The sequence below is a fragment of the Panonychus citri genome, unplaced genomic scaffold (genome assembly GCF_014898815.1).
Source record: "Panonychus citri isolate SS breed McGregor unplaced genomic scaffold, ASM1489881v1 Contig00136, whole genome shotgun sequence".
Taxonomy (NCBI): domain Eukaryota; kingdom Metazoa; phylum Arthropoda; class Arachnida; order Trombidiformes; family Tetranychidae; genus Panonychus; species Panonychus citri.
The window spans coordinates 2,513,986-2,526,482 of record NW_026515541.1 but is presented as its reverse complement, the minus strand read 5'-3'; the positions used below and the strand labels follow the sequence as shown (position 1 = coordinate 2,526,482).

The 12,497-nt window shown below is 32.0% G+C and overlaps 5 protein-coding genes across 7 annotated transcripts; 2 read left to right on the top strand and 3 right to left on the bottom strand.

Annotated features, from left to right (window-relative positions):
* Positions 1-23: 23 nt before the first annotated feature.
* Positions 24-3,638, bottom strand: LOC128392271 (uncharacterized). The gene is made up of 3 exons (XM_053352271.1): positions 3,487-3,638; positions 270-931; positions 24-201 (listed from the first exon to the last, which is right to left on the bottom strand). Exons 1-3 carry the CDS (start codon positions 3,557-3,559, stop codon positions 58-60), a joined length of 879 nt encoding a protein of 292 aa, XP_053208246.1. The 5' UTR covers positions 3,560-3,638; the 3' UTR covers positions 24-57.
* A 149-nt stretch (positions 3,639-3,787) lies between these two features.
* On the bottom strand, positions 3,788-5,693 carry LOC128392508 (aldo-keto reductase family 1 member A1-A-like). Its single transcript, XM_053352535.1, has 2 exons — positions 5,663-5,693; positions 3,788-5,358 (listed from the first exon to the last, which is right to left on the bottom strand). Exons 1-2 carry the CDS (start codon positions 5,691-5,693, stop codon positions 4,448-4,450), a joined length of 942 nt encoding a protein of 313 aa, XP_053208510.1. The 3' UTR covers positions 3,788-4,447.
* On the bottom strand, positions 5,413-8,701 carry LOC128392272 (uncharacterized). 3 transcript variants are annotated; one of them, XM_053352274.1, is made up of 12 exons: positions 8,562-8,701; positions 8,130-8,389; positions 7,975-8,065; positions 7,490-7,883; positions 7,327-7,385; positions 6,649-6,732; positions 6,503-6,580; positions 6,365-6,442; positions 6,207-6,281; positions 6,060-6,131; positions 5,916-5,987; positions 5,413-5,845 (listed from the first exon to the last, which is right to left on the bottom strand). In XM_053352274.1, the coding sequence occupies exons 6-12, from the start codon at positions 6,698-6,700 to the stop codon at positions 5,706-5,708; spliced, it is 567 nt and encodes a 188-aa protein (XP_053208249.1). In that variant the 5' UTR covers positions 6,701-6,732; positions 7,327-7,385; positions 7,490-7,883; positions 7,975-8,065; positions 8,130-8,389; positions 8,562-8,701; the 3' UTR covers positions 5,413-5,705. The 3 variants fall into 3 exon arrangements, with proteins under 3 accessions (XP_053208249.1, XP_053208247.1, XP_053208248.1); XM_053352272.1 differs by lacking the exons at positions 7,327-7,385; positions 7,490-7,883; positions 7,975-8,065; positions 8,130-8,389; positions 8,562-8,701 and adding an exon at positions 6,794-7,312; XM_053352273.1 differs by lacking the exons at positions 6,207-6,281; positions 7,327-7,385; positions 7,490-7,883; ... (1 more) ...; positions 8,130-8,389; positions 8,562-8,701 and adding an exon at positions 6,794-7,318.
* Positions 8,702-8,753: 52 nt separating this feature from the next.
* Positions 8,754-10,315, top strand: LOC128392269 (aldo-keto reductase family 1 member B1-like). The gene is made up of 2 exons (XM_053352269.1): positions 8,754-8,908; positions 9,236-10,315. Exon 2 carries the CDS (start codon positions 9,242-9,244, stop codon positions 10,202-10,204), a length of 963 nt encoding a protein of 320 aa, XP_053208244.1. The 5' UTR covers positions 8,754-8,908; positions 9,236-9,241; the 3' UTR covers positions 10,205-10,315.
* Positions 10,316-11,061: 746 nt separating this feature from the next.
* LOC128392270 (aldo-keto reductase family 1 member B1-like) lies at positions 11,062-12,354 on the top strand. The gene has a single exon (XM_053352270.1). It carries the CDS (start codon positions 11,266-11,268, stop codon positions 12,226-12,228), a length of 963 nt encoding a protein of 320 aa, XP_053208245.1. The 5' UTR covers positions 11,062-11,265; the 3' UTR covers positions 12,229-12,354.
* The last annotated feature ends 143 nt before the right edge of the window (positions 12,355-12,497 follow it).

Sequence of the window (12,497 nt, the reverse complement as noted above, 5' to 3'; positions counted from 1 at the left end):
ATGATCGAAACGATGTCGATCACTAAGCACTTTACGAATTTATTGTTTCGATTGGGCTCAATTAACTTTGTCAATTAGAGCAATTCCAATGGTAAACGAGAATGAAAGTAGAGATGTGATGAAATTAGGAGAGATTAAAAGTAGATCAGCGAAAGTGAATCCAATGTTAGTAGATGAAATTCTCATCATGAATTTATGGATCTAAAAAAAGGAGATAAAATTATTCTATTAATAATCAAAGTTAATCCTGATTAGAGTAGAAAACTAACTTCTTCAAGAGCTGAAATACGATTTGTGTTCAATGAAAGTTGATACAAATGTTCAAAAGCCCTTTTTGAATTGACATGAACACTGGACATGTTTAATGTCAAGTAAATTAAACGAGTCACACCGAATGTGACCAATTGTATCCAAAGAATCAGAAATTGATTAGAAGATGATTTAAAGTTGAGAGCTAAAAAAATCAAGTCAACAAAGTTGGAAACATAATGTAAAGTGACCAGGAATTGAAAGAAAGTTTCAGCCGATTCAGTAGCTCGAACAGTTAACAGGTAAAGTTGTCGAAGTTGCCGAAGTTTTTCGAGTTGAAGTTCTGATGAGCCAATTGATTTTAATGATAAACTAATGCTCTTGAATAAGCCTGCCAGATTGACCGAAGTGTCAACCAGAATCGCTGTCAGACAAAATTGACCAAAATGGATAAACAAATAGATATTAACTCTTAGCATATGATTGAATAGTATTCCCTGGGTGATTATGATTCCGATTTGAAAGATCAGTGTTGCAGTTATTTGTAGCAAAAAGTTGTTTCTCCTCTTTCTCTGGGTCTGATTTGAACTAATTGAATCTTGATGGGCCGTTAATTTATACTGATGGTCAAGATAATCCCAAAATCTTGGCCATTTCAAGCTGAATATTAATGAACTTTGTGCTATCGAGAAAAATATCGAAAAGAGTGATTTGATATAAGAGATTATCTCATTTCGTGATGAGGGTAAGGATAATGAAAGGAAACCAATAAGATTGTATAATCCAACGATTAAACTACAAACACCAATATTAACAATTAAAATCCATTCAAATATTGATTTACTCAAGAATTTTATTTGAAATAACCAATTGCTCATAATGATGGAAATTCAATTGACTGTATCAACGATTGAGTTAATTAAACAACAGCTCAAAGTATCGTTGGCTTAGTTGAAACTATTGTGAACTTTTTTTTCAGAATTTATTTTATGAAAATAAATCAAACTGAGATTTCATATTTATTAATGATGATGAAAATATTAATACAAACAGTTGGAAAATCTTGATTATAATTTTGTAATCAGTCATAGTGACCAATGCAATTGATCATATTATTCATGGTTATCAATAATTTAAACTGTTCTTTTGTGGATCGATATGGAAATTTTGAAAGAATCAACATTATGTTTACCCCCCTTGTCGAGAATTGAAAGAGCGAATGAAATGTTCAGGCTTAGTTATTGTTCGAGACTCAATGCTTATTCCAAGAAGGTCGCTTTTGATATTCAATATTTATCGATTCAACTAACGAATTTTACTGACAAAAAAAAACGAATTGAATTTCGTATCCTCATCACCAATTCTCGATTAATTCAGATAATTTAGTTTGAACATTTCTTCGTAACATCTAGAGTACCAATTTCTTGGAAACAAAAATGGCATTTTTCTTGTTCATACATTTATTTCCAAACCCATTTTGTATTTGAATATTGATTTGAAACTCAGTTCAATTGAAACATTTTCTTATGAAATTATGTTACATCGTGTATGACATGTATCATTGAAATGATAAATTGACTTGATGATAACAATAAACTAACTGAGAAATAATTGTCAACAGGATTCAAAGTGTCATTTGCAATCGATATTCTTGCAGATTGAGTTGCAAGAAAATTCACCAGTCCAAACAAGAATAATAACTGTAACTAAATTCCTAGAGTTGTATGGTCAATCTTGTTATTATTGTTCTTTAAGTGACCACAACAATAAAGTTCTATAAAAGTCGCTTGGAACGATGTCGGTCAGTAAGTCCAAAGTTCATCTTTTTGAACAAAGGTCCAGAAAATCTCGAAAGGTGAGTTAATATCAACTAACTTTGAAAGAATCAACATTATATTTATTGTCGAGAATTGAAGAGCGAATGAAATGTTCAGGCTTAGTTATTGTTCGAGACTCAATGCTTATTCCAAGAAGGTCGCTTTTGATATTCAATATTTATCGATTCAACTAACGAATTTTACTGACAAAAAAAAACGAATTGAATTTCGTATCCTCATCACCAATTCTCGATTAATTCAGATAATTTAGTTTGAACATTTCTTCGTAACATCTAGAGTACCAATTTCTTGGAAACAAAAATGGCATCATTTTCTTGTTCTCATACATTTATTTCCAAACCCATTTTGTATTTGAATATTGATTTGAAACTCAGTTCAATTGAAACATTTTCTTATGAAATTATGTTACATCGTGTATGACATGTATCATTGAAATGATAAATTGACTTGATGATAACAATAAACTAACTGAGAAATAATTGTCAACAGGATTCAAAGTGTCATTTGCAATCGATATTCTTGCAGATTGAGTTGCAAGAAAATTCACCAGTCCAAACAAGAATAATAACTGTAACTAAATTCCTAGAGTTGTATGGTCAATCTTGTTATTATTGTTCTTTAAGTGACCACAACAATAAAGTTCTATAAAAGTCGCTTGGAACGATGTCGGTCAGTAAGTCCAAAGTTCATCTTTTTGAACAAAGGTCCAGAAAATCTCGAAAGGTGAGTTAATATCAACTAACTATTCAATAATATCCAATGTTTATAATTCGCGAATTCTATTACTATTCATCTAATACTTTAGATTCATGACAAATCTTTAATTGACCAAATCAACTTTTCGACACAAAATATCATTAAACTGATTTTCCTCGGATTCTCTGGAATCATTTTCATTTATCAAATATTCTCGCTCTATGTTCAATATAAGCGACATAAGATTAAGATTGAAAAAACTGTCGTTCCATTTTCGGTAATTAGAACACCTCATTTAACTTTTTGTTTCAAATTAGTTGCAGTTCTGAATATAACAAAATCTTCAATCAAGCGCCTGAAATATTAACTAAAGTTGAAAATATTTCTCGAGTAAGTAAAGGCTCTCGGAGTTATCATGAAATCCTTTACGCTAATAGTGAATTTGTCTACGAGCGATTCTCAACCAAACAGTTGATAAATTCAGTTGTATCGATTCCAGACTTGATCCGTCCATGTGGAATCCGTGAGTCTAAAAATATGACCATTAAACTATGTTCATCAGCATCATGGACTAAAAAAATTTTCTCGAAAAATTTATGTTTAACTCGACATTTCAATGACCATTTTAACTTTTCACGAATAATTTTCGAAGGTTTCGGCAATTATCAATTAGCCTATTTTCGTTTCAACTTGACCACCTTACCTTTAGTAGATCGAGTAGGTGTTTTGATCCATTCAGCCACCGGAATACCCTGGGTCGATGAGAATCCGTTCATTTACCTTGCCGTAAGACCTGGTTGGTTGGATGAATATGAAATTACCTTTGCTGGAACTGTCATCAATTCCCTGCCTGCCCCTTACATTGACGATTGTCGTAATGAAGCTATATCTAGATGTTATGATCGATGTTTAATTGAACAATTTGTCGATAGTGTGGGAGCATATCCTCGAGAATATCTTGTAAAAAAGTTCCACGATGATGAAAAATTGATAGATACTTACGGTGAAGAATTTCAATATTACAATTTATCTCTCTCATTATACAAACAATGTAAACCAATTTGTGGACGACAAGCTTGTAAACGTCATAATTATGTATCGAAAATACTAAGGCCACATAAACGGTACCGTTATCCAGGAATAGGTTTAGGTGTGGCCTTATACTCGTCCAAATTGGGCAACATAATCATTGATCGTAAACCTGTAATATCCTTTGCTAATTTTATCTCATCTTTCGGTGGATTAATTGGACTCTGGTTTGGATTATCAATCTATTCGTTGGTTAATTGTCTCCTTGATCATCTTACAAATCGACTGAATAAACTTTATCACAATAGATTCGCTGGTAATCAAGTCAACCAATTGACTAACAATTCACCAACAATTAGCAAATTTAAACGTAAAAACTTGAATCAAGTTAAACCAAAAGTTGTCGCTGTTATTAATAATAATAATATTTTGTTTCCAAAGCCTCATTATCTTACTCGTGTAAACCAATTAACATTACAATCAAGACTTTTATGACAATCATTGTACCATTTTAAATTATTACTTATTATTATCTTAATTGTGTTCAGTTACTTTTAATCATCAACTCTCGGTACAAACAACAATTATCTTGCCAAAACTCTAGATTAAGATTATGGGTTTGTTGATTGAGTTAATTAGTAGGGAATCGCAAATGGGAAATATGGATGATCTTTTAAACTTTCAGCGGTTATATACCTTTTATCTTGATTAAGATTAGCAATTAATCTCATCTCGTCGTTGGTTAAATCGAAATCAAAAATTTTACTATTTTCTTTTATTCGATTTGGTGTAACACTTTTGGGTATCACGATGATGTCCCTTTGAACGGCATATCGAAGTAGGATTTGGGCTGGAGTTTTATTGTGAACCTTAGCGATGTTGATTATGGTTGAATCGGCAAGTATTCCGGATTCACTTGGATTAGCTCCTGGTCTATCGGGTGATCCAAGTGGACTGTAGGCTGTTATGTCGATACCTCGTTGTTTACAAAAGTTAATCAATGGTTGTTGGGAGAGGTAAGGATGAACTTCAATTTGATTCATAACTGGTTTAACTTCACAATTATCGAGAACTCGTTGAATTTGTTCAGAGTTGAAATTGGAAACACCGATCGATTTGGATAGTCCCGCTTTCTGAACATCTTCCATACCTTTCCAGGTCTCGAGGTAATCGACGTCAGAGTAAAGGACTTTACCTGACGAATCCAAAGGAAATGGATCATCTCCTTCTTTGAATCCTGTCGGCCAATGGATTAGGTAAAGATCAACATAATCGAGGCCAAGATTAGCCAATGATTTCTTACAGCATTCGGTAACTTTATCTCTTGAATGATAAGTATTCCAACATTTGGTTGTAATGAATACATCGGCTCGAGTAAGACGACCAGTCTCGAAGACTTCAGCCAATGCTTGACCAACTTCCTCCTCGTTGTTGTAGAGTAAAGCACAATCAATATGCCGATAATTGGCCTCCAAAAGCGCAAATTTAACGGCCTCTTTAACTTTACCTTTATCCGATCTCCAGGTTCCTAATCCAAGGTATGGATCTTATTTCCATCAGGTAACAACATTAAAGGTGAAATTCGAGACATGATTAACTAAATTGTCAACAAATTGTTTATTGTTTGAATCACTTAAGCAAAGAAACTTATAAACAACGTTGAAATCTATTGGATTTATAAACAGTTCTCATCAGAATACTGGATTTACCTGAGAGACTTAATCTAATTTGATAATTAAACAATTCCGGGAGAGCTAATCAAATAATTATCTTAATCATGTAACTATTTTTATTACTTTTCCCTTAATCATATTGAATATTTATGATGATAATATTTATCATTAGTTAACAGTCATAATACTTTAATTGCAACTGATTCATAGATGTTATGATTTAAAGGAGAGCCTGGAGTACATCAACAATATTGGTATCTAGAGTTTTCGATGGACTAAATCCAGTTAATTTAATTTCGTCGAATGCTAAATCAATCAAGTAATTAACTTGTTTCTCAGCGGTTGCCGATGGATCGATTACTGGAAAGAAAGAGAAATAAATTAAATGTTCAAGTTGATTGAGAATTAGTTTTATCGACATGATAATTACCTTGAACTTTTTCGAGACTCAAACTGATCCAATTGATTAAATTATCGTGAACACTTTGATTTACATCAATTTCTGAATAATTAAGAGAAAAATTTAAATTAGATGGAATCATAAAGATAATTAATCAGTGGATTAAGTGATTACCTGGAATTGAACTCAAAGAATTAAGGATTTTCTCGGTAATCTTGGCCTCAAATTGCTCTTTGCTAATAAATGCTACAAATGAGATTAATTAGTTAGTGTTGATTTAGCAATTAACGGGTAACAATTTATCCAATCAGTTAGTCTTACGTGGTAATGGGATAACATCAATATCTTCAATCATATAAGCTAAATTAGCAGAAATTGATTCATTGATGTTCACTCCTATGAACAATTAAGATGAAATTGTTAGTAACAATTTAATTAGTCAGCTAATCGTGAATAATTGTTTAACTAAATCTAATTACCTTTGAGTGGAAGTAAATTAAAATAAGCTTGAGCAACGTTGACTAAATTGTCCTCGATATCATCATCAGGATTCCAGCCTAAATTAACAAAGAGACAATTAACTAATTGTTTCAACAATTAAATCAAATTTAACTCACCCAATACATCACCAGCTTCTAATGCATTGTCAGCTAATTTAATTACATTGACATCAAGTGCAGCGTTTACATCCCAACCTATTCAACAATTAACAATTAAGTCAAATTGAACCAGAAATTAATCAAAAGCTTGTTGGTCAACTTACCAGGAATTAATTTCTCCCAATGATTAACTAATGAAGATACAACTTGGATCATTAGTTTAATTATTTCCGATGAATCGAGTGAATCTGTAAATTAGATTGATTTTATAATTAAATTCACCAACAATTACTGATTGAAAATATTTACCATCATCAGTTGATATTGAATTAATTGTTGAGAAACCAACAAACAAAGTTAATACAATTAAAAGTTTCATTTTCAATTGGAATTGAAATTAACTGAATGAATGATTAACCATAGAAATGAATGATTTGAAAATGAAAATTGATTTTCCCTTTAACCATCATGATAGTTAATCATTTCTAAACAATTAAAGGATAGTCTTGTGGCTCAATTGATTAGATTATGAGGAAAACTAACAGCCCATTATTTGATTAAAATTAACTAATCAGTTAATTGTTTACAGTTGGATGAATTTTGTAAACTTTCATCAATTGTTTAAGTTTCAATTAGATTTGATTTTTTAAGAAAAATTACAATTCAACGATCAAAATTGTTAGTATGACAGAGACATGATCAATTGTGATTAATAAACTCAAAGTTCTGACAATTAATAAATCAATAAGTGATCAATTGTTTACAAAAAATGTAATGATCCTTGATCGAGTGTATACAAAAACAGTATTGATCACAATCAACTGATTGTTGTGTGTAATTACAATTTTAGTTGATCCTTTCCAGAGATTTGATTGTTGATATCCAATGAACAATTATTTATCTGAAATTATTAATAAACAATTCATGATTAATTGACTATGATTAGAATAATTTATCACAAAGTTTTTCTTGGATAATCATTTTAACCTCGCTTCAAGATCTTACCTGTTGATTGGTGACAAACGTTATTATTGAATAATCAATAACTTTTTTTGCTAATTCTTTGGATTTATTGATTGTTAAGACCAATTTGTTTGTGAAAGTGATGATTTTCTTCAATTAATGAAACCATTTTGAATTGGTTGTCATTCTAATGGCTTTTGTTGGTGCATCTTTTGTGCCAAGTGTCTTTCATGACAATTGTTACATTATGAGTAAAATGTATTAGATTATTATTGATTTCCGGATGAAATCAACTGTTGCCAACGTATTTCCGTCAAATTGTTTGATATCTTTGAGTATCGGTGATAAGTTGATGACTTATTAGGATTGAATGTACCTTGAATTTAGTCTCATCATTATAAACGCTTTTCACACCTTGAATAAGAAGTACATGCATCTGATAGAATAGAGAAGAGAAAAGGTAACAATCTGAACATGTTAAGCATAACAATTAACTAGAATTTGCATTTGATCCTTTGGTATATTACTCTTTCTATGATGATACACTTTGGAGAGATGATGATGAGTCAGAATCCGAAAGTAAATTTTAGTTCCCATGTCCTTCAAAATTGGATTTAACTGTAAAGAGACACATCAAGAGAGATTATAAATTATTCAAAAATTGACCCTTCCAAATACTTACATAAACAGGTCAATTTCTCGTGAGAAATAATCATCGATCAACATTGGGGAGCTTAGAGAATCAAAAGCGAGGCCACCATTGAATTAGCAAAATAGAATAGAACAAAAAAGAAATGGAAAACCAAATGATAAACAGTTACCATAGAAAGAGATTGGAAGAGGGAAAAACTGGTTTAAAGGCTTTTTTTGTTCTAGCGATTTCCATGGAATTTTAAATTCAGCCATTTTTCTTGAACAAAATCAACCATTTCCAAGATAATTCTGAATAGAAAAAATAGTAAGAGAAAGATAAATAAAAACAGAGAATTTAAGTTAAACTGAAAATGGGATTTTCCCTTTTATCTCATAGAGATGATGTAAAGAGGATGGAAAAGGGATGAAGGTTAAAGGAGGAGTTAATCTCCTGATAAATTACACAGATTAACATTCTTACCATGATGTTGATGATGATGATGATGATGAAGATAATTCGTAAAAGTTAAACAAAGAGGAACAAAAATTGAAACATGTTTACTAATCAGAGAAAAGGGTAAAGACAATCGACCAAAGCAGACAAAGAATATTATGTAATGGTCGTCAGGTGGAGCTACTTATCAGGAGAAAATCTAGAAAAGTCGATCGGTTTTCCATTCGAAAATCATTTATTCTTTCAATTTGGTTCCGTTCACTTCGCCTTTTTGGTTTCATCTCTTCGACTTATCATCAGTTATTTCGATTCTCAATTAACTCATTGATCTTTGTCAATTTATTTAAATCGAGATCTCATCTTTAGAATTAAAGGTAATTCTCTTTGTTTCCTTCTCTTTGTGTTGCTCCTTTGTTCTTTCTATTTCTCTTTCTTTTTCTTTATCTTTCTGTTGTTTTTCTTCGATCATTTTATGGTTTTCTCTTTTTCTCTTTTTCGAATTTTTGATTTTCTTCTTTTTCACCCTTTTTTTAATTGATTTTAATTCAATTTTTGTTTTATTGTCATTTTAATTACTTTATTATTTTCTGTTCTTTGTTTTCTTCTCATTTTATCGGGGTTGGTTTGATTTTTGGTTCATTCGTTGAATTTATGTTAATCTAGTAATTTTTTATCGTTTTCTTTTTCTTTTTCTTTTCAAGACTATCATGGCTAAACCTGCAATCTCTACCTCCATCTCCTTCAACAATGGTTTGAAAGTTCCTCTTTTCGGTCTTGGTACCTGGAAATCCAAGCCTGGTGAAGTTAAAGAAGCTGTTAAACATGCACTTTTGGAAGCTGGTTACCGGCACATTGATTGTGCTTTGGTTTACCAAAACGAAGATGAAGTTGGCCAAGCTTTAAAGGAAGTTTTCGACTCTGGAGCTCTTAAACGTGAAGATGTTTTCATTACATCAAAATGTTGGAATACTTTCCATTCCCGTGCCAAAGTTATGGAAGCTGCTAAAAAGACTTTAACTAGTCTTGGTCTAGAATATTTAGACCTTTATTTAGTCCATTGGCCAATGGGTTATAAAGAAGGTGATGAACTATTCCCCAAAAATGAAGCCGGTAAAATGATTTACTCTGATATTGATATCGTTGAAACCTGGCAAGGTATGGAAGACGTTCACAAAGCTGGATTAGCTAAATCAATTGGTGTGTCCAATTTCAATTCTGAGCAAATTGCAAAGATTCTTGCCAATTGTACAATTAAACCAGTTAACAATCAAGTTGAAGTTCATCCTTACCTTTCTCAGGTTGAATTGGTTGAATTCTGTAAGAAACATGACATCACTGTTACTGCTTACAGTCCACTTGGATCACCAGATCGACCCTGGGCTAAGCCTGAAGATCCATCTCTTTTTGAAGAACCAGCAATTAAGAAAATTGCCGAAGCCCATAACAAAACTCCAGCCCAAGTTTTACTTCGATTTGGTGTCCAACGAAACCTCATCACTATCCCAAAAAGTGTTACACCCGCTCGAATAGCTGAAAATATTCAAGTTTTTGATTTCGAGCTTTCTGAAGACGAAATGAAAACCATTTACAGTTTCAACAAAAATTGGCGAGCTTGTGGATTAGAAGATGTTGCCGATCATCCACTTTATCCTTTCAAAATCCCATTCTAAATAAGTTAAACCAACTAAATCCATGATTACAACTGTAAAGAAAATCTTTAATTGTTATTTAATCTTGGAAAACTTATCACATTATAATCAAATAAAATGGGAAACTTGAAATTCATCGATATTCATCATTATTGTCACATTAAGCACAACAGTTAAACTTTTGATTACCAATGATTAATTTCAACCCTGCTAATCATAGTCTAGACAATTAATTGTAACCAATAACTCACTTGACATTAATTAACTAATAGACGTTTAATCATTCAAAATGTAATCATTTTCAACATTTCAAGGTCGAAGCCCTTTTTCAATTATGTTTACATAATTAACTCGATTCACTATAATTACAAGGACAGAAAATGAAACAACAATTAAAATTCAATCAACTTACTCAAAGTAATTTAAGAGAAACAATTAACTTTTAAATGTTCAAACCTTTTCAACAGGTAAGTTTAAAAATTTTAATTGATTAATTTATTTGATTAATTGTTGTTTCAATCAAATTCAAATAGAAACGTGTAACTTAATCATGATAACAATTGAAATGATCGGAAAATATTGATTGTAATTAAAAAGGAAATGTGAGTATCAATGTCAATCTAAATTAATACCAAGTTAATCAATGATTGTTAATGTTAGAAATAAATTACTAATCGATTGATTTAATTGCAATCAAATAAATCAATCAACAAGGTGGATCTTAAACAATTATCACCATAATTAGATTGACACAAATTCAATCATCAAATGAAATGATTAATACACATTAAAGCTGTTGATTAACTAAACACAACATAATCATTTAGAAACCATGGAAACCAATGATTAGTTAATCAAATGTTTAATTTAGTTTAGGAAAATAAAACAAGAAAAAGTAACTCAAAAAATTAATCGATTTAATTACAATCAAGGTTATTGTTAAAACCGATTGGTTGTTGCGAGTTCATCTGTACTGTTTTCAATTGGTTAACAGTTAAAATTGTGAATCAGTTTAATTGAGTTGATCATTTGAAGAAAAACCATCAAATTGTTAATATTAATTGTGATCAACGATTGAAAGTATGGCCGCTCCTAAGAAATCAACCGAATGGTGTTTGTACAACGGAGTCACAGTTCCGACCCTTGGACTTGGCACATGGAAATCGAAGCCTGGAGAAGTGGCCGCAGCGGTCAAACACGCGCTTTTGAACGCTGGTTACCGACACATCGATTGTGCTCTCGTTTATCAAAACGAACACGAAGTTGGCCAAGCGCTGAAAGAAGTGTTCGAATCGGGTGCCCTTAAACGGGAAGAAGTTTTCATTACTTCTAAACTTTGGAATACTTTCCATTCTCGAGCTTCCGTGATGGAAGGTGTCAAGAAATCGTTGGCCAATCTTGGCCTCGAATATCTTGACCTTTACCTTATCCATTGGCCGATGGGTTTCCAAGAGGGTGACAATCTCTTCCCTCGAGATGACAAGGAGCAAATCATTTTCTCTAACATCGATTACCTCGAAACCTGGAAAGGTATGGAAGATGTTCAGAAAGCGGGACTATCCAAATCGATCGGTGTTTCCAATTTCAACTCTGAACAAATTCAACGAGTTCTCGATAATTGTGAAATTAAACCAGTTATGAATCAAATTGAAGTTCATCCTTACCTAACTCAACAACCGTTGATTGACTTTTGCCGTGAACGACAAATCGGCATAACGGCCTACAGTCCACTTGGATCACCCGATCGACCCTGGGCTAAGCCTGAAGACCCTTCACTCCTCGAGGATCCAGCAATCAAATCATTGGCCGCTAAATACAACAAAACATCAGCCCAAATCCTCCTTCGCTACGCTAATCAACGAGGTCTCTTCGTGATCCCCAAAAGTGTGACACCTTCACGAATCGATGAAAACATCAACATCTACGATTTTAAATTAACACCCGAAGAAATTGAATCAATTAATCAATTCAACAAAAACTGGCGAGCGGTTCCCGTGCTCACTTACAGCGAGCATCCTTATTACCCATTCAAACGACCATTTTAATCAGTCGCTTGACTAACAATTAACACTTGATTTCTCTCGTTAATCTCACAATTTATGTGACTTTTAAATGTATCAACCACTTAAGTAGATTGATTTAGTTGATTAAAAATATCTTCAAGTTAATAAGAGACTCACGTTTAATTTTGTTAATCGTTAATTGTTGTCATAGAGAGAAGACAAAATTAACTTTTTGATGGCTAAGCTATTGATTAATTGTTGATCAAATTATCATTTTTCATACTTGAACTAAATGTTTACCCATCAAGATT

Excerpts from the sequence above, each read along its gene's own strand:
- LOC128392272 (XM_053352272.1), bottom strand. The coding sequence starts at position 6,863 with ATGAAACTTTTAATTGTATTAACTTTGTTTGTTGGTTTCTCAACAATT. Across the intron at positions 6,443-6,502 it reads AGAAGCTGGTGATGTATTGG|GCTGGAATCCTGATGATGAT; the intron begins GTGAGTTAAATT and ends TTGTTAATTTAG. Across the intron at positions 5,988-6,059 it reads TTCTTTGAGTTCAATTCCAG|AAATTGATGTAAATCAAAGT; the intron begins GTAATCACTTAA and ends TTAATTATTCAG.
- LOC128392269 (XM_053352269.1), top strand. The coding sequence starts at position 9,242 with ATGGCTAAACCTGCAATCTCTACCTCCATCTCCTTCAACAATGGTTTG.
- LOC128392270 (XM_053352270.1), top strand. The coding sequence starts at position 11,266 with ATGGCCGCTCCTAAGAAATCAACCGAATGGTGTTTGTACAACGGAGTC.
- LOC128392508 (XM_053352535.1), bottom strand. The coding sequence starts at position 5,693 with ATGAATCAGTTGCAATTAAAGTATTATGACT. Across the intron at positions 5,359-5,662 it reads GCAATTAAAGTATTATGACT|ATCCATACCTTGGATTAGGA; the intron begins GTTAACTAATGA and ends GATGGAAATAAG.
- LOC128392271 (XM_053352271.1), bottom strand. The coding sequence starts at position 3,559 with ATGAACGGATTCTCATCGACCCAGGGTATTCCGGTGGCTGAATGGATC. Across the intron at positions 932-3,486 it reads ACCTACTCGATCTACTAAAG|CACAAAGTTCATTAATATTC; the intron begins GTAAGGTGGTCA and ends TTTTCTCGATAG. Across the intron at positions 202-269 it reads GTATTTCAGCTCTTGAAGAA|ATCCATAAATTCATGATGAG; the intron begins GTTAGTTTTCTA and ends TCCTTTTTTTAG.